This window comes from Macaca thibetana, chromosome 14 (assembly GCF_024542745.1).
Source record: "Macaca thibetana thibetana isolate TM-01 chromosome 14, ASM2454274v1, whole genome shotgun sequence".
Classification (NCBI taxonomy): Eukaryota; Metazoa; Chordata; class Mammalia; order Primates; family Cercopithecidae; genus Macaca; species Macaca thibetana.
Genome location: NC_065591.1, coordinates 95,336,467 through 95,360,923, shown reverse-complemented (window position 1 = coordinate 95,360,923; position 24,457 = coordinate 95,336,467). Strand labels below are relative to the sequence as shown.

The following is a 24,457-nucleotide window of genomic DNA, read 5'->3' as shown; positions in this document are numbered from 1 at the left end:
AAGTGGTCATATCTCACAGCTTGAATTTTCTCTGTGAAGTAAAACATAAGGTGTTCTGCTAAGGAAGAGGGGAGTCAGTGACAGAATGGAATCTTCAAGAAAGAGTGAAGGTTTGAAACATCACTGTGGAACACAGGAGCAGTGCTCAGGGCCCATCCACTGTATCTAAACTGTACCTGAAGGTACACTGTATCTGAAGTGTTGGTAGCAGAGCTCAGCAGCCTGCATATGGACAGCTACTAATCCAAGTTAAATGGTTTTTGGAAAGGATGAAGCATAAAGAAAAGTGAGTTAGGGTACCGAAGGTGCTAGAAAGAGAATGCAGTTATATGCCACAAATTGCAGGATGAATTGGCCAGCATCAGGAAAGAAAGTGACAGAATGAGAGAATACTGAGCAGGAAGAGACTGGAAAGTCTAGAGAATACAAACTTGAGGATGAAATGTGGCTGTTGTCAAAGAATAACATGTATGCTTAGGGGTTCAAAGGTGGAGCAGAGATGAGTGATAACAAGGTTAAAGATGTGAACAGGTTTGTGGATTTTTTTTTTTTTTTTTTTTTTTTTTACAGCATGGATGAAGAGTGCTGCATTGAGGACACAGATCAAGTTATTCATGTGATAGTAGAAGTTAATGTGGTTAAAATGAAAGGCTCTTTTGTGAAGCTGGTGCAACAAGCAGAGGAAGACAGTGGAAAATCCACAAAGGTACCTTGTTTGCATCAACTAACCTGTATCATCTACTATTCCATAAAAAATACACTCTTTCTCTGTCTATACTATTCTTCTGTTTTCCTGAAGTTACCTGACTGGTTTATTCTGAAAAAAATTTATCAATTTGAAATAAACTTTTTTAAAGCAGCTCCCCATAGAGAGCTCCCTAAGGCAAATTAGTCACAGTGATGATTCAGTTTCAGGTACCGTCTATGAGATCCATCTCTACTAAAATTGTAAATTGTTCTCTAAATTCTCAAAAATGATGACAAGCCACAGTAAAGCAGAAAACACATTTTTTGTTAAAAAAAATAGTGCTATACAAAAATAACAAATGACAGAATAATGAATATATGGTGTTTTATGTGCAAAATCATCATGTAATTCTCACTAGTGATTAGCATAATGGTTATCTCTATAATACAATAGTCACACAGTCGGACAACCCACTTAGTAAATAATTTAGGCTTACCTGTATTGCAAGGGCACGGGCAACAAGACCTCTCAGGTATTGTAAGGGATCTTCTGGGCCTTCCCACTTGCTCTGCCATGCGAGAGGACACTGCAATTTAAAAAGGGTCAAAATTGAGTTTGTGTATATGCTACTACATATAAAAGACTAACAGTAGTGTGATGGAGAAAAATTTTGGCATAATTCACATATACATATGAAATTCATTAAGATATGTCTGTTTTTCTTTGATCTCATTAAATTGAATAGTAGAGACAGCATGAATTAATGTTTCTCTAAAAGGAAGAAAAGTACAAGTTCCTGAAAGAATAAATAGATGAACTTAAACTGGCATATAAAAAATAGTCAACCATATTTTCTTAAACAATGGTTATTGCATAATGAAACACAAATTTGACAAATTCACTTTATAAGTGGTTAAGATTATAAAACAATCAGCTTTGGTCCCTACAGTATTTTTTAAAACTATAAATAGAGCAGTATAATGGAAACTTTATTCCCCAAGCCACATTGAGACATATGAAACAAACAGAAAAAAATAAAGAGTGCATTAAATTAAACACAAATAAAATAAAACCTCTCTAAGAATAGCTGCCTTACAAAAGTTATCTTTCTAATATTTGACCTTCCAATAAAGGCATTCTCTGTTAATGCAGACTCTTCACTGCACAAGTATTCTTGTAAGTTCATGTTGATTATAATATACCTTTTTGGTGAAGATTTTCCTGATTTTCTAAATATTTTATAAATATCACACAAACTTCTCAACATATTATTTTTCTGAAGTGTGGTAATAAAGAAAGAACATCAATTTTTTTACCCCAAACACTGTCTGATTACATAGTTAAGAAACTATGGGCTAGAATATATCAATAATGTATAGAAAATGGGAATTGTAAGATGACCAAATTTCGAGTAGAAAAGGACCTTAGAAAACACTGAATCCCTTTACTTTACAGGAATAAAGTAAGCCTTCTTAGGAATGTGATAGATAAGTGCCAGAACTGTGCTTTGATCTAAAACAGGTGTAGTGATTTTGAAACACAACTGCAAATCCTTTGACACTTTGCCTCTTGAGACTTGAGGTCTGTGCTCCTCTCTTCCAATACAAAGGAAGTGATACTATGCCAGTTTCCAAGTCTAGGCTATAAAAAATTGGTTGCTTATATTTCCTGCCTTCTGAGATTTTTAATCTTAGAAGTCAGTCACCATGCTGCAGAGCCCAAACTGTCTTTGGAGAGGCCCATGTGGAGATAAACAGAGACCCCCAGCTGGCACCAACTTGCCAACCATGTGAGTGAGCTGTGTGAAGGAGACAAGATTTCTCTACCAAGCCCTAGTAAATTCCAGACTTTTAAACTAAAAATAAATGATTTTTTAAAAATATTATTTTAAGCCAGTAAGTTTTGGTGAGATTTGTTCTGCAGCAAGACAACTGATAACAATTTGGATACACCAGAGGCGGGGTGCTGCCTTAACAAAATCCTGAATCATATGGCACTGGACTTGAGACTAGGTGGTGGGTTGAAGCTGGAGGGATCTTTAGGAGAATGTAAGTGAAAACTTAGAGGACTTCTAGGAGACTACTAGAGGAAGCCTATGGAGCTTTGAGGACTTAAAAAAAAAAGGAAGGACAAATCTCAGACAAACCTCTGTTAAACAACAGGGCTTCAATAAATCTTAAGGGTGTTGTCCTACAGCTGATGCAAAAGCAGCCTAGGATAGAAAGAAAGGCTTATCTTGAAAAGATTTGTGGTTGTGGTTTTTGTCTAATGGAGTGAATCTCAATGAGATTCATAGCAAACTCCCAGTTTTAGAGAAACTGTTCTGGTGTAAACTATCAGTTTAGGATTACAGGGTTAGGAGAGGGTGCAATTCAAAGAGAACTTGGCTCCAGGGCTTCTATGGGCAGGGTGCAGACTGAGAAAACCACTCAGCTGCAAACATGAGCTATATCTTACTGAAATGTATGGATAATTCAGAGGTTAGAATCAAGAGCTCGAAGGGTAAAGCCAAGAGCAATTAATCATTCCTAGGAAACAATACAACATTTTAATAAAGGAACTGGAAACATGAACTTGCTTGGATTTCAGAATTGCTAAGGACATGTTAGCCTCCCAATCTTCCTCCACCCTTTTTGAATAGGAATGTCTACAGTTATCCTATGCCTGTCCTACCATTTTATATTGGTTTTAAAGGGAATAGGTAACTTGTCACTGTAGTTCACTGGTCTTTAGATGGGAACAATATTTATGCAGCTATTTTTGAGGAATTGAACCCAAAAAGCCTCATCCATACTTTCACCTGATTTAAATGACAATTTTTTCCCTTTAGCCTTAGCCTGATCCTGTAATGAAATGAAACATGTGGAGGAGTTTGGGAGGAGACGGTTGTATTTTGCATGTGGGGAAACGTAAATAATTTGTGCCTAGAGGGCAGACTGTGGCAGTTTTTAAACATGACTCCTAAATTATTTGACACTCCTCTCACTCACAAGAGCCAGCCATGAGCCCACTTTGGAAGCTGAGCCTTGTGAGAAACCCTGAGCCAGAATACTCAGCTAAACCACACTTGGATTCTAGACTCACAAAAACTGTGATATTATACATTTCTATTGTTTTATGACACTAAGCCTTAGGACAATTTATTAGTCATCTATAGATGGTTAAGAGAGTTACCAATTTTATTGCCAAGTGTAATACATTAATTCAATAAATGTTTAAGTCATTATTCATCCATTCAGCAATTATTTACTATCTATAATGTGCAGATACTATTAACATAAGGTCCTTGCTATTATGGAGCTTACATTTTATAGCGTGATAGATAATATTTACCTATATAAAAAATATTTAATAGCGTTAAATATGTAGAGAATTAAAACATAATAGGTGATATAATAGAAATGATAATGATAGTGATACATGAGATGAAATAAATATAGTATTTAAAGAAAATTAAAAACCAATAAAGGAGATACAAAGCTGAAGTTCCTTGTGGTGCTTTATGAATAAATTATGTATCATGTTATTGGAGTTTAGAGGAAAAAAATGATTCAATCAAGGAAGTCTTTAAAAAAGAGGCAGCTATTAAGCTATGCCTTGAGTTGCAGGAAATTTTTTAAGCTAATATTTATTGGGTGCTTACTATGTGTTAGTAACTATGCTGAGTGCTTGATAGACACCATCTCATATATTCCTCAAAATAATCCTCAGAAGTGTACTATTAGGTAAGTGCAAAAGTAACTGCAGTTTTTACATTGTTAGAATTTGCTGTTTGATATTGAAATGCATTCTTAAATGTACTTATGTTATACATCATTTTAATGAGCATTTCTCACTTTTTTTTTTTTTTGCTAATGACTTATTGCTTGCTGTTTATGTTTATTTTAGACCATGGAAATGATGTTAGGCAAAAAGCAAATTTGAGCGATTTTCTTATTTGAGTTCAAAATGGGTTGTAAATCAGTGGAGATAACTGGCAATGTGAACAACACATTTGGCCCAGGAACTACTAACGAACGTACAGTGCAGTGGTGGTTCAGGAAGTTTTGCAAAGGAGATCCTTGAAGATGAGGACATAGTGGCCAGCTATCGGAAGTTGACAACAACCAACTGAGAGCAATCATCCAAGCTGATCCTCTTACAACTACAGGAGAAGCTGCAGAAGAACTCAACATCAACCATTCTATAGTCATTCAGCATTTGAATCAAATTGGAGAGGTGATAAAAGCTTGATAAGAGGATGCGTCATGAGCTAACCAAAAATTGTTTTGAAGTCTTGTCTTCTCTTATTCTACGTAACAACAATGAACCATTTCTCAATCGGATTGTGATGTACAATCAAAAGTGCATTTTATATGACAACCAGCAATGATCAGCTCAGTGTCTGGATCGAGAAGAAGCTTCAAAGCACCTCCCAACGCCAACTTCCACCAAAAAACGGTCATGGTCGCTGTTTAGTGCTCTGCTGGTCTGATCCACTACAGCATTCTGAATCCTGGCTTAACTATTACATCTGAGAAGTATGCTCAGCAAATAGCTGAGATGCACCAATAACTGCAATATCTGCAGCCAGCATTGGTCAACAGAAAGGACCCAATTCTTCTCCATGACAGTGCCCAACCACAAGTTACATAATCAGTACTTCAAAAGTTGAATGAATTGGACTACAAAGTTGTGCCTCATTCGCCATATTCACCTGACCTCTCGCCAGCTGACTACCATTTCTTTAAGCATCTGAACAACATTTTGCAAGGAAAACACTTCCACAACCAGCTGGATGCAGAAAATGCTTTCCAAGAGTTTCTTGAATCCCAAAAGATAGATTTTTATGTTACAGGAATAAACCAATGTATTTCTTATTGGCAAAATGTGTTGATTGTAATGGTTCCTATTTTGATTAATAAATATGTCTTTGAGCCTAGTTATTAATATAAAAACTTAAAATTCATGATATAAAACCACAATTACTTTTGCACCAACTTAATATTATAATTTCCATTTTACAGAGGAGAAAATGTAGACACAAAGAGAATAGCATGTTCAAAAATCACAGAGCTGGCAAATGGCAGATCCAGGATGTAAACCCCCAGGTAACTTGGCTCTAGAGTCCATATCAGCACCAATACTGTCTTCAATAGATTTAATATTTCTATAATGATTTATATATATTAAACCATTTGAGATTCAATATAAGATAATTATGTATTGGGAATTAAATTTATAATGATGGAGACACTAAGGCTTAGAGTAAGTTTATTTAACTAATCTTAAAGTTTTTTTTTGTTTTTTTTAAACTAAGTGATAGAGAAGTTGAATCCAGGTCTAACCCTAAATGTAACCTCTTTTCACCATCCCATGCGTTTCATGAAAGATGTCACAAAAGCAGAACCAGTTGTAACCAGGGTGTTCATTTGTTAACTCACTCTCTCTCAAATATCAATTAAGTCATTATGCAGCAAGTATGAGTAAATAGCTGCTATCTGCCAATCATTTGTTAACTGCTGAGGATATTAAGTCACAACACAATTCTTGTCTACAAAAGCTTATGATAGAGAGGGAAATCGACAATAAAAGAGATGGCTATGGACAATACATTGAGCTCCCTAAGAGCAATAAGCACAGTAATTGTGAACACGAAGGTAGAGTATATCAAATTCAAACTGCGTGTGAAACTAGGCCGCATAAAACTTAGAAACTAGGCCTCATAAAAAAAGAACTTAAAAAAATTAACACCAGGTGGCTCTGGATAGGGTCCCACCCTGCCTCAATAGGGTCCCACCCTGATAGGGTCCCACCCTGCCAATTCCAGGAAACAACCTCATGGGGTCCCACCCTGCCTCGAAGTTCCCGGAATCAACAACTCCAGGAAAAAAACCTCATAAGGTCCTGCGCTAACCAATTAGAACAAGACACCTTGCTCAGGCCATAGACAGACCCAATTACCACGCGCCTAAAGCTTTGTTTGAATTTCGCGCCCTAAGCTGTGTTTGAACTTGCGTTTGCCTATATAAACAGCCTGTAACAAGCAGTCAGGGTCCCAGGGCCAACTTAGAGCTTGGGACCCTAGCGCGCTAGTAATAAATAACTCTCTGCTGTGAATCTCGTGTCGGTGATCCTTCGCGGCGACCCCTGCCCAGGAAGGAATCGACAGTTCAGTTCCAACACGTGGAATGGGAAGAGTTAGGAAAGGCTTTCTGGTGGAGATCATGCTTGATATGAGTCTCAAAAGGTAAACGAATAGTCGGTCTTTTCCTGAGTATCTATAATAGGTAAAGACAGCAGGGAAAGGAAGAAGCATTAATAAGACGAGAGAAATGGGCTCATGAATTAAGGATGACATCATAAAATTTGTGGTTGTTTATACTAAGGAATTTAAATTTTATCTGGAAAGCAATGGTAAAACTAAATTAACCTTTAAGCGAGGAAGTGACACAACAAATTTGGATTTTTTAAAGATTACCCTAGTAGAGATGGGAAGAACAACATTAGGAAGATGAAACTGCAATCATGGAGGTGAGTTAAGAATGTACGGTAATATTCTAAACGTGAGTCAATGAAGAATCATGTGAAAATGAGAATAAGAAGAATAACAATAGCAAACACTTTTATAGCACTTACAGGCACTGTTATACATATTTTATCTACATTAAGACTTTTATGACAACCCTCTGAAGTGGGTATAATTATTACCATTTCAAATATCTGGAAACTTATGTAGAGAAAGGTTAAGTGACTTGCACAAAAAAAAAAAAAAAAAAAAAAAAAAACCACTCTAGTACAATCTTGGATGTTTTAATTTCCACTCTACAATCTTAATATATTTATTGTATGAACTTTAAAAAATGGCCACTTGTAGGAATTTTCCTCCGTTCTCTATTTAATGATGGAATTATTTGTACTACTAACAAATATCACTATCCCACTGGGAAAAATAATAGCTTGTTTCTCAGATAGGAGTGCAATACCAGTAATCCATTATCTGCAGACTGTTGAAGTTAAACCAACATTGGATTTTAGGGTTTGAAAATGTCAGAAGAACTTTCATTTGATTCTAGCTTATTGCAGTGCCTGAAATAGGGAGACAGCACTGTAATTGTAATTTATTTCAAACACTAGCAGTTGCACAAGGTTTTTATGATGTGTGAAAACAGATTCAGTTTACAATTTAAAAAAAAGAAATGCAGAGAGGTCACTGCAATTTCAATTTCATATGCAATGATTAATAATAGATACAATTTAAGATTATCACTAATTCCTACACTTACCATAATTTACAACTCTGCTCAATTAATTGAAATAACTAAAACTTATTTCACAAACATACATAATTAGAAATTTGTATTTCAGAAGGATAAAGACAAGTTTCAGAGCGAAACAATTTAACAAGAGAGCCCTTACCATCTATCTATACTTAAGAGGAAGTACAACACAGACAATGAGTAATTTGTGATAAAAGTTACAGCAGATCCCAGTTTAATCTTAACAAGACCTTTGTTCAGCTCCATGGGCACATCACAGTATTTCTGTAGCATTCAACTTTTTTTTTTATCGGTACAGAAAAAGGATTATGAAATGGAACGTGAGCAAACTAAGGACTTTCAGATCTAAAAGATTTAATTGAATGATTCTCTTTTAAAACATAAATCATTTTTTGAATCTATTTTATGTTTTTCCTTCTCAAAGAAGATCTTCTATTACTTGCTTTCTATGATAAACGTCAGCTTGTTTCTTGTTTTTGTTTTTTTTTTGAGACAGGGTCTCACTCTGTCACCCAGGCTGGAATACAGTGGCATGATCATGGCTCACTGCAGCTTAGACTTCCCAGGCTCAGGTGATCCTCCTACCTCAGCCTCCTGAGTAGGTGGAACTACAGGCACCCACCACCATACCTGGCTAATTTTTGTATTTTTTGTAGAGCCGGGGTTTTGCCATGTTGCCCAGGCTGGTCTTGAACTCCTAGGCTCAAGTGATCCACATGCCCTGGCCTTCCAAAGTGCTAGGATTACAGGTATGAGCTACTGCGCCCAGCCAGGTTTTTTCAATTAAAAAAATAAAATGCTTGTTATCTTAAGAGTTTACACTGTTAAAAAAAAGGAAGGTGGAAGCAATCCACATTAATCCATGGATGAATGGATGAACAAAATGTGGCATATACATACAATGGAATATTACTCACCTTAAAAAAGAAAAAAAACATTTTGATATATACTACAGCATGAATGTTCCTTGAGGACATTTTACATAATAAGTCAGACACACAAAGACAAATACTGTTATGATTCCACTTAAATGAGATACCTAAAGTACCAAGATTCATAGAGACAGAAAGCAGATGGTGGTTGCCAGGGGCTGGGGAAGGGGTGAACGGGAGCTGTTGTTTAATGGGACAGAGTTTCAGGTTTTCAAGATGAAGAGTTCTGGCAATCAGCTGTACAGCAATGTCAGTGTACTTAACTGTACTTAAAAATGGTTAACATAGTAAATTTTGTGTCGTGTATATTTTGCCACAGTAAAATAAAAACTTCATTGGGAAAAGGTTAAGAAAGACTACTAATTTCCTTTTGTGATTTTTTGCTAGCCATCACTGTATATTAGTTTTTGTTATTTATATTGAGTTCACTGAATATAGACTATATACTCTTCATTTTTCCTATCTCCAGAGCCTGGTATAATATAGAGAACCCATGGTAGATGGGCAATAAATATTTGCTAAATGTTACTTATTACATCATCCAACTGTAAGCTTTTTCTTAACCAAACTCCCCCTTCCTCCTCTTTTTCAGATATTCTGAAAAAAATATATAGCTCATGTTATAGAGAGACCATATACCCATTTGACTAATGATGCCTGTTGTCCCAGAGTTCCATTCAGGTAGCAGGCTGTTTTACTCTAACAGGGTCCTCCGATTAAAGGTTATTTCTGGGTGTGTCCGTGAGGGTGTTTACAGAAGAGATTAGTATTTGAGACTGAATTTTATATATATATATTTATGTATGCTTTTTATTTATATATATTCATATTATAATCTGGTTCTGTTTCTTGGAAGAACTCTAGTACAGTGGAGAATGATAAATTCTATTCAAAATTGTACACTTTAAAAAAATCTAGTTAATATTGCTATGGACTGAATGTGTCCCCACAAGATGCATATGTTGAAATCTTAAGTCCCAGTGTGATGATAATAGGAGGCGAGGTCTTCGAGAAGTAATAAGCTCACGAGAGTGGAGCAGCCCCTCATGGTGGGATTAGTGCCCTTGTAAAAAGAGAGAGGGCTTGCTTTCTCTTTCTTCCCTCCACAGTGTGAAGATACAAGGAAAAGATGGCCATCTGTAAACTTTCATCAGACACCAGATCTGCCAGCCCCTTGATCTTGGACTTCCCAGCTTTCAGAACTGTGAGAAATGTCTATTATTTAAGCCACCTAGTCTCTAGTATTTTGTTGTGACAATTTGTCTAAGACAGTATTTGTCTTTTAAAATATGAACAGATTGTACTATCTACAGCATGGTATATATTAAGAATACTTACAGTGAAGCTTAGCTCTGGGAGAGATGAAGGTAAGTTTATCATTAAGTACATTCAGCAAGTAAAATTATAATCTGTAACATTTCTTTCATCTAGTAAAACTACACTGAATGTATATTTACTTCATGAAATTTATCAAAATAATATTTAATAAGATGTCTTCATGCTTTTACATTCCTTGAGAGTTCAAAAAATTGTGGATTATTTCCACATTGTTTTCTGTGATATACTCATTTAGGCCAATATTATGTTGCCATAGTTAAAAGTATGTACATATGTAGGCATGTTGGGGTTATAATTTCTATTAATATTTTCTCAAAGATTTTAACCAAACATACATCAAGAATAGAGTTAAATGGGCTCTGTGGGTTTACACTAAAATTTGATCTATAAACAATGTAAAGCTAATAGTATTGAGTTTTGATTTCCACAATTTAGCACACTAACCACGTTAAATGAGCCATAACAAGAAAAAAAAATCAACACATTTATGAATTTTTATATAGTATTTAAAAATGATTACTAATGCAAAATGGCACAAAAATATTTCAATAGTAATTGTTCATTTCATTTAGTATGAGTGGCTATTAATATAAATTAGAACATAAAACAATTACTGAGCCAGTCGCACTAATTTCTGTGCATTAATGCAACCAATCAATCAAATGCTTGAGATGAAACAAACTTGGGTTCAAGCCCATTAGTTTGTTTTATCTTTGATACTAAATTAGCCAGCTATTAATTGAAGCACAAACTAGATAACAATTATCAGTTTAGCCACAGATTTTGTGTGTTTACGTGCATGGATGTTGAAAAATCTTGCATATAGCCTTCCAAGCTAACACAAAAGTTCAGTAAATTCTAAATTAAATGGAATTTTAGGGTCTAAATAGTATTTCAACTTGTATAAAGTAAAATCAAAATAGAACTAAAAATTATTGACAATATTTTCACTCTCAAAAGTTTCTTTGTTTCCATTTGTAATTCATCAGTCCTCCCTCCAGCAACTAATTAACAGACAATTGCTGGTATGTTAATACATACCTCCGAGACCAGCTGCATCATGGAGACCCTAACCCAGCGGCACTAGAGGAATTAAAGACACACGCACAGAAACACAGAGTGTGGAATGGGAAATCAGGGGGCTGACAGCCTTCAGAGCTGAGAGCCTCAAACAGAGTTTTACCCACATATTTATTGACAGCAAGCCAGTGATAAACATTGTTCCTACAGATTATAGATTAACTAAAAGTATTCCTTACGAGAAACAAAGGGCTGGGCTCTGGCTAGTTATCTGCAGCAGGAACATGTCCTTAAGGCACAATCACTCATGCTATTGTTTGTGGTTTAAGAGTGCCTTAAGTGGTTTCCTGCCCTGGGTGGGCCAGGTGTTCCTTGCCCTCATTCCGGTAAACCCACAACCTTCAGTGTGGGCGTCATGGCCATCACGAACATGTCACAGTACTGCAGAGATTTTGTTTATGGCCAGTTTATGACCAGATTTGGGGGCCTGTTCCCAACAACATACAAGTTTGAATTTTCTAGAATTATGTATATAATTAAATTTATATATATATAGTATTATAAATATTAAACTTTTAACCTTCCTTTTTTTTTTTTTGCTATGTACAATTATTTTGAGTTTTATCCAGTAATGTGATTGAACCAGCTCACAAAGGCTAGTGAGAGCCAAGTCTTAAAATTTTACAAATAATGTAAGTTCATTGTTAAATAGCCATTATTTAAAAAGTTTTATGAATTTACAATTAAATGTTATTTTAAAACAGTTAATAAATATTCTCAAACCTCATCTCTTCGTAATTATTTTACAATTTTTATTATGTTATGTCCCCTCAGACATCTTGTTGAAAGCTAGTCACTAATGGTACTAGGGAGGTGGGGCCTTTGGAAGGAATTAGGTTATGAGGGTAAAGGTTATGAGGCTTCACCCTCATAAATAGGATTAATGCTCTTATAGGAAGAGGTTAGAGAGCTAGCCTGCACTCTTTCCACCATATGAGGATACAAGGAAAAGTTGGCCGCTGTCATCAGAACCCAACCATGCTGGCACCGATCTTAGATTTCTCAGCCTTCAGAACTGTAAGAAATACATGTTTAAGCCACCCAGTCTATTAAAATTTGTTATAGCAACCTGAATAAAGAATGATGTTTATTTAAGCTGGGCCAGGTGGCGTACACCTGTAATCCCAGCACTTTGAGAGGCTGAGGCAAGAGGATCACTTGACCACAGGAGTTCAAAAACAGCCTGGTCAACATAGAAACTATCGCTACAGAAAATTAAAAAAATTAGCCTGGTGTGAGGGCATGCGCCTGTACTCCTAGCTACTCAGGAGGCTGAGGTGGGAGGATCTATTGAGCTCAGGAGTTGGAGGTTGCAGTGAGCTAGGATTGTACCACTGCATTCCAGCCTAGGTGACAGAGTGAGACCCTGTCTCTACAAAAACAAACAAAAACTGTGTTCAAGATTATGTCTATTGGATATAAGATAGAAGAAATACTGGATAGAAGACATGGATAGAAGAAATACTATAAAATAGTTTGCTACTAGGCATCTCTTCCTCACTCCACATTCATTGACCTTATATTGGTAACTTGAAACCAGCCATGGTAGCAGCATTGGCACCATGGAAATGAGAAATGCTATAGATCAAGGCTTCCTCCTCTTTCTTTCTTTGTTTTTTTTTTTTTTTAAGAGCCAGTTTTAAAACATTTGCCGGCAGAACACTGGGTGTATCCACGCAGTTGCATAAATCAAATAGTCATTGTTTGTATTTCTGAGTAGTATTCCAATTTTATGGATATAACAAAAACGTATCATTTCACCTCTTGAATGTTGAGTTGTTCACAAATAAGTATTTGTATGGCACATGCTTTCATTTCTCTTGGGTAAATATTCACGAGTGATATGTTAATATAAACTAATATGTTAAGTATATGTTTAACCTTATAAGAAAAAGCTAAACTATCAGCAGTATCTGAAAATTCAATCTGTTCCAGATCCATAACAACACTTGGTACCATTTGGCTTTTTAATTTAAGCTATAAACCAATCAAGCTGGTGTGCAGGGCTGTCTCATTGTGATTTTAAAAAATTGTTTTTACTGATATATAATTAACATACCATCAAACCCACCTCTCTATAGTGTATGATTTAGTGGGTTTTAATATATTCACAAGGGTGTACGAGCATAACCATTAATTCCAGAATATTTTTATCAATCTCCCAAAATACTCTGGATCCATGCAGTCACTCTCCATTTCCCCATGAACAAAGGATGGTTTTCCATTAAATTAAATTTCCATTAAATTCCATTTAATTTCTTTCAGTGATGTTGTGTAGCTCTCAGTGCACAAGTCTTGATCTCCTTTTGTTAAATTTATTCCCATCCATTTCATTTTTTTCAATGCTATTATAAGTGGAATTAAGATCTTAATTTCATTTTGGATACTGTGAGTGCCATATACTAGGATTCATTGCTATTATAAATACAACTGATCTTTATATATTGATATTCTTACTGCAGTTGTGATTTTCATAATGACACCTACATTTTTATGTGCTTCTTTCCCATCCACAAGTCCTAATATCTATAGAATTTTTTTTTTTGCATTTTTATAATTGAGATGTTTGCCTTTTCATTATTGAGTTTTTAAACAAAATCTATTCTAGATGTAGGTTCCTTTGTTAGGTATATGTCTTGAAATTATTTTCTTCTATTCTGTGACTCACTTTTCATTTTTATAAGTGTCTTCTAAAGAGAAGGTTAAAATTTTGATAACGTCCGATGTATCGTTTTTTTTCTTTTTATAGTTCGTTTTTGGTGTCTTATTTAAGAAATCACTGCCAAACACAAAATCACTAAAATTTTCTCCTATATATTTTTTGTTAAGTTTTATTAATGTTTATGATTACTTTGGGGATAATTTTTGTATATCTTTGGAGACACAGTTACAGGGTTTTTTTTTTTCTTTTTGGCTTTTGGCTATTCAGTTACTCTAGCACCATTTGTTAAAGAGATTTTCCTTTTCTTATTTAATTACCTTAGCCTATTGGTGAAAATCAATTGAATATATATTTCTGGGTCTATCTGGATTCTTATTCCATTTCACTGATCTTCACTGATTCCTTCCATTCCATTGATCCATTCCAATCCATTGATTAGTGGATTCCATTCCACTGATCTTCATTCCATTGGTCTCTCTTCCATTCCATTGATCTTTGTATCTGTCTTTATGCCAATGCCACAGTATTTTGATAACAATCTCTTCATAATGTTTGAAATCACAAAGTGTAAGACCTTCCATTTTTTCTCCTGTTTTCACAAAAGGGTATACAGTAGATCCTTTGCATTTTTGCAAAAAGAAAAAAAATAGACTCAAATTGCCAATACTTATGAAAAAATCCTGCAGAGAGGCATTCCTAGCTGTTGGGTTGAGATTATGGAGTTTTCTAGATATAGGATCATGTCATCTGCAAACAAAAATAATTTGATTTCCTCTCTTCCTATTTGAGTACCGTTTATCTCTTTCTCTTGCCCAATTGCCCTGGCCAGAACTTTCAATACTATGTTGAATAGGAGTGGTGAGAGAGGGCATTCTTGTGCCAGTTTTCAAGTGGAGTGCTTCCAGCTTCTGCCCATTCATTATTATATCGCTATGGGTTTGTCATATATGGCTATTTTGAGACACGTTCCTTCAGTACCTAGTTTATTGAGAGTTTTTAACATAAAAGGATGTTGAATTTTACAGAACGCCTTTTGTGCATCTATTGAGATAATCACGTGTTTTTTGTCTTTCATTCTGTTTATGCAATAAAACACATTTATTGATTTGCATATGTTGAACAAACCTTGCATCCCAGGGATGAAGCCAACTTGATTGCGGTGGATAAGCTTTTTGATGAGCTGTGGGATTCAGTTTGCCAGTATTTTATTGAGAATTTTTACATGGATGTTCATCAAAAATATTGGCCTAAAATTTTCTTTTTTTGTTGTATCTCTGCCAAGTTTTGGTGTCAGGATGACGTTGGCTTTATAGAATAAGTTAGGGAACAGTCTTTCCTTTTCAATTTTTTGGAATAGTTGCAGTAGAAATGGTACAAGCTCTTCTTTGTACCTCTGGTAGAATTCAGCTGTGAACCCATCTGGTCTTGGGCCTCTTTTGGTGGTAGGCTATTTATTACAGCCTCAATTTCAGAACTCATTATTGGTCTATTCAGGGATTCAATTTCTTCCTGCTTCAGTCTTGGGAGGGTATATGTGTCCAGGAATTTATCCATTTCTTCTAGATGTTCTGGTTTATGTCTATAGAGGTGTTTACAGTATTCTGTGATAGTCATTTGTGTTTTTCTGTGGTGTCAATGGTAATATCTCCCTTATCATTTCTGAGTGTGTTTATTAGATCCTTCTCTCTTTTCTTCTTTATGATTCTAGCTAGTGGTCTATTTTATTATTTTAAAAAATGGCTCTTGGATCCTTTGATTTTTTTGAAAGGCTTTTCACATCTCTATCTCCTTAAGTTCAGCTCTGATCTTGGTTATTTCTTGTCTTCTGCTAGCTTTGGGGTTTGTTTGCTCTTGGTTCTCTAATTCTTTATGATATAATTTTGAGATGTATAAAGTTAAGATCTTCTTTGCTAGCCTGGTTATTCCTTTCACTTTCATTCCGTTCTCTACCATGGCCCTCTTTATAGGAGTGGTTCTCAAAGTGTGGTCTCCAGACCAGTATCATTAGCATCACCTGAGAACTTGGCAGAAATATGAATTCTTGTACCACCCCCTCACCTACCCTCCAGACTACTGAATCAGAAATTCTTAGTGTGTTTCCTTGCAATGTTTTATCAAGGCCTTGAGATGCACCCATCAACCCATCACCTACATTAGGTATTTCTCCTAATGCTATCCCTCCCCCGCCGCCCAGGCCCCACCAGTCCCCACCAGGCTGCAGTGTGTGATGTTACCCACCCTGTGTCCATGTGATCTCAATGTTCAATTCCCACCTAAGAGTGAGAACATGTGGTGTTTGGTTTTCTGTCCTTGTGATAGTTTGCTGAGAATGATAGTTTCCAGCTTCATCCATGTCCCTGTAGAGACATTCATGTTCCTGTAGAGGACATGAACTCATCCTTTTTTATGGCTGCATAGTATTCCATTGTGTATATGTACCACATTTTCTTAATCCAGTCTATCATTCATGGACATCTGGGACGGTTCCAAGTCTTTGCCATTATGAATGGTGCCATAATAAACATACATGTACATGTGTCTTTATAGTACCATGATTTATAATCTTTTGGATATATACCCAGTAATGGGATAGCTGGGTCAAATGGTAATTCCAGTTCTAGATCCTTGAGGAATCGCCACACTGTCTTCCACAATGGTTGAACTAATTTACACTCCCACCAACAGTGTACAAGTGTTCCTATTTCTCCACATCCTTTCCAGCATCTGTTTTTTCCTGACTTTTTAATGATTGCCATTCTAACTGGCATGAGATGGTATCTCATTGTGGTTTTGATTTGCATTTCTCTGATGACCAGTGATGAGCATTTTTTCATGTGTCTGTTGGCTGCATAAATGTCTTCTTTTGAGAAGTGTCTGTTCATAACCTTTGCCCACTTTTTAATGGGGTTGTTTTTTTTCTTGTAAATTTGTTTAAGTTCTTTGTAGATTCTAGATATTAGCCCTTTGTCAGATGCGCAGATTGCAAAAATTTTCTCCCATTCTGTAGGTTGCCTGTTCACTCTGATGGTAGTTTCTTTTGCTGTGCAGAAGCTCTTTAGTTTAATTAGATCCCATTTGTCAATTTTGGCTTTTGTTGTCATTGCTTTTGGTGTTTTATCATGAAGTCTTTGCCCATGCCTATGTCCTGAATGGTATTGCCTAGGTTTTCTTCTAGGGTTTATGGTTTTAGGTCTAACATTTAAGTCTTCAATCCATCTTGAATTAATTTTTTGTATAAGGTGTAAGGAAAGGATCCAGTTTCAGTTTTCTACATATGGCTAGCCAGTTTTCCCAGCATCATTTATTAAATAGGGAATCCTTTCCCCATTGCTTGTTTTTGTCAGGTTACTCAAAGTTTTTTTCTAATTCTGTGAAGAAAGTCAATGGTAGCTTGATGGGAATAGCACTGAATCTATAAATTACTTTGGGCAGTATGGCCATTTTCATGATATTGGTTCTATGGTGGTACATACGCATAGATTTTTTTTTCCATTTGTTTATGTCCTGTCTTATTTCCTTGAGCAGTGGTCTACAGTTCTTCTTGAAGTGGTCCTTCACATTCCTTGTAAGTTGTATTCTTAGGTATTTTATTCCCTTTCTAGCAGTTGTGAATGGGAGTTCACTCATGATTTGGCTCTTTGCTTTTCTATTATTGATGTATAGGAATGCTTGTGATTTTTGCACACAGTTTTATATCCTGAGATTTTGCTGAAGTTGCTTATTAGCTTAAGGAGTTTTTGGGCTGAGACAATGGGCTTTTCCAAAACCATGTTGTCTGCAAACAGAGACAATTTGACTTCCTCCATTCCTAGCTGAAGATCCTTTATTTCCTTCTCTTGCACCTTTGCTCTGGCCAGAACTTCTGATACTGTGTTGCATAGGAGTTGTGAGAGAGGGCATCCTTGTCTTGTGCCAGTTTTCAAAGGGAATGCTTCTACTTTTCACTCATTCAGTATGATATTGGCTATGGGTTTGCTGTAAATAGCTCTTATTATTTTGAGATGTTCCATCAATACCTAGTTTATTGAGAGTTTTTAGCATGAAGGGTGTTGAATTTTGTCAAAGGCCTTTTCTGCATCTATTGATATAATCATGTGTTTTTTGTCATTGCTTCTGTTTATGTGATGGATTATATTTATTGGTTTACGTATGTTGAACCAGCCTTGCATCCCAGGGATGAAGCCAAATTCATCATGGTTTTTAATGTGCTGCTTGATTTGGATTACCAGTATTTTGTTGAGAATTTTTGCATTGATGTTCATCAGGGATACTGGCCTGAAATTTTTTGTGTGTGTGTCTCTGCCACGCTTTGGTATCAGGATGATGCTGGCCTAATAAAATGAGTTAGGGAGGAGTCCCTCTTTTTCTATTGTTTGGAATAGTTTCAGAAGGAATGGTAGTAGCTCTTCTTTGTAACTCTTGTAGAATTCACTGTGAATCCATCTGGTCCTGGGCTTTTTTTGGTTGGTAGGCTATTAATTACTGCCTCATTTTCAGAACTCGTTATTGGTCTAATCAGGGATTCTACTTCTTCCTGGTTTAGTCTTGGGAGGGTGTATGTGTCCAAGTATTTATCAATTTCTTCTAGATTTTCTAGTTTATTTGCATAGAGGTATTTATAGTATTCTCTAATGGTAGTTTGTATTTCTGTGGGATCAGTGGTGATATCCCCTTTATCATTTTTTGTTTTATCTATTTGATTCTTCTCTCTTTTCTTCTTTTAGTCTAGCTAATGGTCTATTTTTTAGTCTCTAAAAAAAACCAGCTCCTGTATTCATTGATTTTTTGAAACGTTTTTTGAAGGGTTTTTCATGTCCGTATCTCCTTCACTTCTGGTCTGATCTTAGTTATTTCTTGTCTTCTGCTAGCTTTTAAATTTGTTTGCTCTTGCTTCTCTAGTTCTTTTAATTGTGATGTGAGGGTGTCAAATAATCTTTTCCTTTGTTGTAACAACAACGTTTGTAAGTTACTTTTGTAATGTTTAAGTATACAATACGGTATTGTTAACTCTAAGTTCTATGTTGTACAGTAGAACTTATTCATCTTGTGTGTCAAACTTTGTATCCTTTGTTAGGTTTTGATATCAGGCAATGCTGGTCTCAGAAAAGTTAGGAATAGAATCCTATCTCTTCTATTTTGTGGAAGAGTTTGCACAAAGTTGGCAGTATGTCTTCCTTAAATATTAGTTAGATTTTACCAGTGAATTCTAGAAGCTCTCATTGTGAGAAGGTTTTAAAAAATTCAACTTCTTTGATATAGGCTGTTAAGCGTATGCATTTCTTCTTGAATATGCTTTGGTGGTTAATTTCCTTTTTTTTTCTTTTTTTGAGATGGAGTCTTGCTCTGCCTCCCAGGCTATAGTGCAGTGGCAGAATCTTGGCTCACTGCAATCTCCGCCTCCTGGGTTCAAACAGTTCTTCTGCCTTAGCCTCCCGAGTAGCTGAGATTACAAGTGTGCACCACCACACCCAGCTAATTTTTGTATTTTTAGTAGAGATGGGATTTCACCATGTTGGCCAGGTTGCTCTTGAACTCCTGACCTCAGGTGATCCACCCATCTCGGCCTCCCAAAGTGCTAGGATTACATGCGTGAGCCACCACGCCCGGCAGTGGTGAATTTCTTTCAAGGAGTTTGTACATTTCACCTAAGTTGTTGAATTTGTAGGCATAAAATTATTAGTAACATTCCCTTAATGTATATAGGAACTGTAGTGATGTTCCGTCTAATTCCTGATACTTGTAATTTCTGACTTTTTATTTCCTGATCTCACTTTTGTATTAATTGATAAAGGTTATGTTTCCATCTTATGTCCTATTTTGGCTCATTATGCATACTTCTTTGGTACTTTCATTTTTATCATTGTGTTATGACTTATGTACACATCTTTAACTTACCACAGTTTACCTTCAAATAATAATGATAAAACTTTAGCATGGCATAAAGTCCTTAAAATAAAGTACTTCTGTTTTCATTTGCTAAATGAATGAAAAAGGACAAACTCTGGAAGTTAAAATGTCTTGCTGAAAAAGAGAAAGTATATTCTATTATCTTGGGATGATGATAGTATTAAGTTAGGGATACTAAAGGAAAATTTCAAAAGATTAGAGATTCTTGTTATATGCAGGCCCCTTTTTTTCCTTAAATCAATAAAAATTGATTTACATTATAAGTATATATAATAAAATGTTGCTAAGTAAAGCTATGGAAGAGGGGGTAGGCAGAGTTCCATCCCAGTATTTGATAGGCCTTTGAAGATGAGTACATGGAGTTCAGTTCAAACAAAGCTGATAACTGCATCTTATAACAAACACTATAATTTAGCTGCTTGATCTAACAAAATGTTTAATGAGCAATAAGGTGGAAAGCTGATCTAGGAATCACAACATTAGAATTACAGTACGGGCTTTAATGCTTTACCAGGATGTAACTCCTTCACAGTCTTCCTAAGTAAAAGGAGGATGAGAATAGCAAATTTCATAAGGGCTACAAAAGTTCTGTATAAATAGTAAAGTGTTATTTAATATAAACATTACGTTTTAAAACATGAGGTGTTACCTTAAATGAAAAATATACAAATCATTCAACGTTTACAATTATTTGTCAAAATAGTTGGAGTAGAACTTTCCTAAGAACTAATTTGCATGCAAGTAGATAAACAATAAAAAGAGGCTTTTAACAAAAAATAAGGTCCCCAACCACTTTATAAAGATCAATGGTGGACATAGTCATAAATGTTTACAATATGGAGTGGAGACAGATGGAAAGGTGACATAGCAGGTATTGCCTTCTTTGACGTGAATTCTGACTACAGTATTTCCCCCAAAGTTGGCATGCATCTCAAGGGCTTCATAAAACAGATTGCAAGGAAACACACTGAGAATTTCTGATTCAGTAGCCTGGAGTAGGTTGGGGGTGGTACAAGAATTCATATTTCTGCCAAGTTCTCAGGTGATACTAATGATACTGGTCTGGAGACCATACTTGGAGAACCACTCCTATAAAGAGGGCCATGGTAGAGAAAGGAGTGAAAGTGAAAGGAATAACCAGGCTAGCAAAGAAGATCTTAATTTTATAAATCTCAAAATTATATCATAAAGTTCTATATGTATATGTATGAACATATTTTAAGAAACTACATTCTTCGCTTCAATTTTTAACGTGGTCAGTGATCAAAAAATGATTTCAAAATGATTAAACAGTTTTGAAAATTATCAAAAGACACAAGATCCACTAGCACATTTTTGCTATATTATTGAGGGACTCCCTGGTTTAAAAAATTAAAAAGCCATTTGGTGTTACCAACTTGCATGTTAGAATACATAGAAATGTATAACTAATAGATATGTTGGCTTTAAAAGGGGTTCAATTAATCAATACAACCTATTAATTTCTACTAAAATGGTACATTCTCTTAGTGATTATTCAGCAAGATAAAGCAATTTGGCATTTGAACCTTTGCAATTTTTGCCATATATTTTAAATTATGTTTTAAAGCTTATGTTCTAACATGTAGAAGATAACTATTTTACAATATTGTTTTCTTTAACAAACAAATTATAAATATTGTGTATTTAAAAGAAAAGTTTTAGTGGATAATCATAAGTTATCAAAGAAATAAGTCATTATTCTCTCTAGGAAATTTCCTACTCCAATCATGTCACACATAGTAAAGAAAATGTCAAGTACTGAACTCTTTCCTAAAGCACATTAAATCATATGGCATCATACATAACTTGTCACATTCAAATGTAATAAAAAAATTAACTTCTATTTTGAAATAAATGGAGTAGTACTGAATTATCAGTTTTTGTTAAAACTCATTAGAAACTAGATGTCAGAAAGTGTTTTACTGATCTGATCTTAGTGAAATTCAGACTAGTCTCATTTGAATTTCATCAAATAGCCTAAACTATTTCTAAGAATACCATCTGTGACAGAATTTAAACATGCTTTGTAAAACATATTTTTCATTCTTTGAAACAATTTTAACAAATTCATTTTCATACAAATAATACAAGTATTTCACAAGTAGTGATATTTTCTGAGGTTGCATTTCTCAATTCAAAGTATAATATAGAATACTTTATATATTAAAATTATCTGCATCTTTCATAAATACACTTTAAGAAATAAGCCATCCAGTTTTGTTGCTATGTGAAATAATGAAATACTTAGATCTTGGTTCAAAGAAAAAAATATAAAAATTAAAAATTTATGACCCCTTTCTAAAATATTTTGGTCTTTAATGAAAGAATTGTTTCATATAATTAAGCCCTTTTTGTTCTTTATCTTTCAACATAATCTAAGCCACATATTATAATCATAGAAAATGACTTAAAGTTAAATTATCCTTTTTTTTCAAGTGTTTATGCCACAAGTCACTGAGATAATTAACAGCAGAAACAAAACAAGAAACCAAATTTGCCCAGAAATCATATTTTAATCACAAGTACCTCAACAGCTATCCCTCGATTGATGTAATTTTCCTAACAATTGTAAAACCCTACTAAACTAAGCCTCCATTTTATACAATAAGCACAACTAATTTCCCACCCTAATACTTATATGATACCTTGAATATACCCTTCTGAAAGTGCTACCCTATATATCATAGCCTAAATCAATTACACCCTAATTATGAGTAACCCCCAACTAAACCTCTGCCAACTCAACTTTAAACCACTGGATTTCTAGAACTGTAAACGACTATGTATACTTACTTCTTCTTTCCTTGTATTCTAACTTTATACTCAAGGATTTATGCAGTTAATGTAGCTTAATTATTTACAGCAAGACACTGAAAATGTCTAGATGGGATTACACAGCCCTATAAACAGATAAATTTGGTCCTGGTCTTTCCATTGGCTCTTAGTAAGATTACACATGCAAGCATCCCCACCCCAGTGAAAAATGCCCTCTATATTACCCAGATCAAAAGGAGCAAGTATCAAGCATGCACAAATGCAGCTCAAAATAGTTTGCTCAACCACACCCCCACGGGAAACAGCAATGATAAATATTTAGTAATAAACAAAAGTTTAAGCTATACTGATATATAGGGTTGGTCAATTTCGGGCCAGCCACCGTGGCCATACCATTGACCCAAGCCAATAGAACTCGGCGTAAAGAGTGTTTAAGATCTGCCCTCAATAAAGCTAAACTCCATTTAAGTTGTAAAATACTTAGGCTGAAATAAAATATACTACGAAAGTAGCTTGAATATCCTGAAGACACGACAGCTAAGATCCAAACTGGGATTAGATACCCCACTATGCTTAGCCCTAAACTGTAATAGTTACATTAACAAAACCATTAACCAGAATACTACAAGCAATAGCTTAAAACTCAAAGGACTTGGTGGTGCTTTATGTCCCTCTAGAGGAGCCTGTTCTATAATCGATAAACCCCAATCTACCTCACCACCTCATGCCCCCAGCATATATACCGCCATCTTAGCAAACCTAAAAAGGTTATAGAGTAAGTACAAGTAATACACATAAAAACGTTAGGTCAAGGTGTAGCTCATGAGGTGGCAAGAAATGGGCTACATTTTCTATACCCAGAAAATCTCACAAAAAATTTTATGAAATCTAAAGACTCAAGGAGGATTTAGCAGTAAACCAAGAGTAGAGTGCTTGGTTGAATAAGGCCATGAAGCACACACACTGCCTGTCACCTTTTCAAATACTATTCTAGAAATCCCTAGTACTAAAAACTCTCTACACATGTATAGAGGAGATAAGTCATAACGTGGTAAGCATACTGGAAAGTGCACTTGGACAAACCAAAGTACAGCTTAATCCAAAGTATCTGGCTTATACCCAGAAGATTTCATTACGACCTGATCACTTTGAGCCAAATCTCACCCCAAACCTCACTAAAGATATCATCAAATAATCTTAAACCATTTATCTTATGTAAAAGTATAGGTGACGCAAATTTCATCCTGGCACAATAGACATAGTACCATAAGGGAAAGATGAAAGAACTGAATCCGGCATAAAAAGCAAAGACAAACCCTTATACCTTCTGCATAATGTAATAACTAGAAATAACTTTACAGAGAGACCCATAGCCAAGCCCCCAAAACCAGATGAGCTACCCAAGAACAGCGGAAGAGCATACTCACCTATGTGGCAAAATAGTGGGAAGATTCATGAGTAGCAGTGACAAACCTACTGAGCCTGGTGATAGCTGGTTGTCCAAGATAGAATCTTAGACAACTCCCATAGCAGATCCTCTAATTTTAATAAAGGTCTCCTATTTATACTAGCCACATCAAGCATAGCCGTCTACTTACCCACAGAACTACTTAGTCCTCCTGTAAGTTTAACTGCTAGTCTAAAGAGGGACAGATCTTTATACCCTAGGAAATAACCTTCCTCCAGAGAGTAAAAATTATTACCACCATAGTTGGCCCCAAAGCAGCCACCAATTAAGAAAGCATTCAAGCTCAACATCTAACTATTTTAAATCCTAACCACTCTACTGAATCCC

The 24,457-nt window shown here is 35.3% G+C and overlaps 1 protein-coding gene across 5 annotated transcripts in view; it reads right to left on the bottom strand.

Moving 5' to 3' along the window:
* DYNC2H1 (dynein cytoplasmic 2 heavy chain 1) overlaps positions 1–24,457 on the bottom strand; it is a 349,828-nt gene that overhangs the window by 36,253 nt on the left and 289,118 nt on the right. For all 5 annotated transcript variants that reach the window (XM_050758858.1, XM_050758861.1, XM_050758859.1 and 2 more), the window contains one exon: positions 1,185–1,274. In XM_050758858.1, the coding sequence (XP_050614815.1) occupies positions 1,185–1,274 (90 nt within the window). The remainder of the gene's footprint in view (positions 1–1,184; positions 1,275–24,457) is intronic.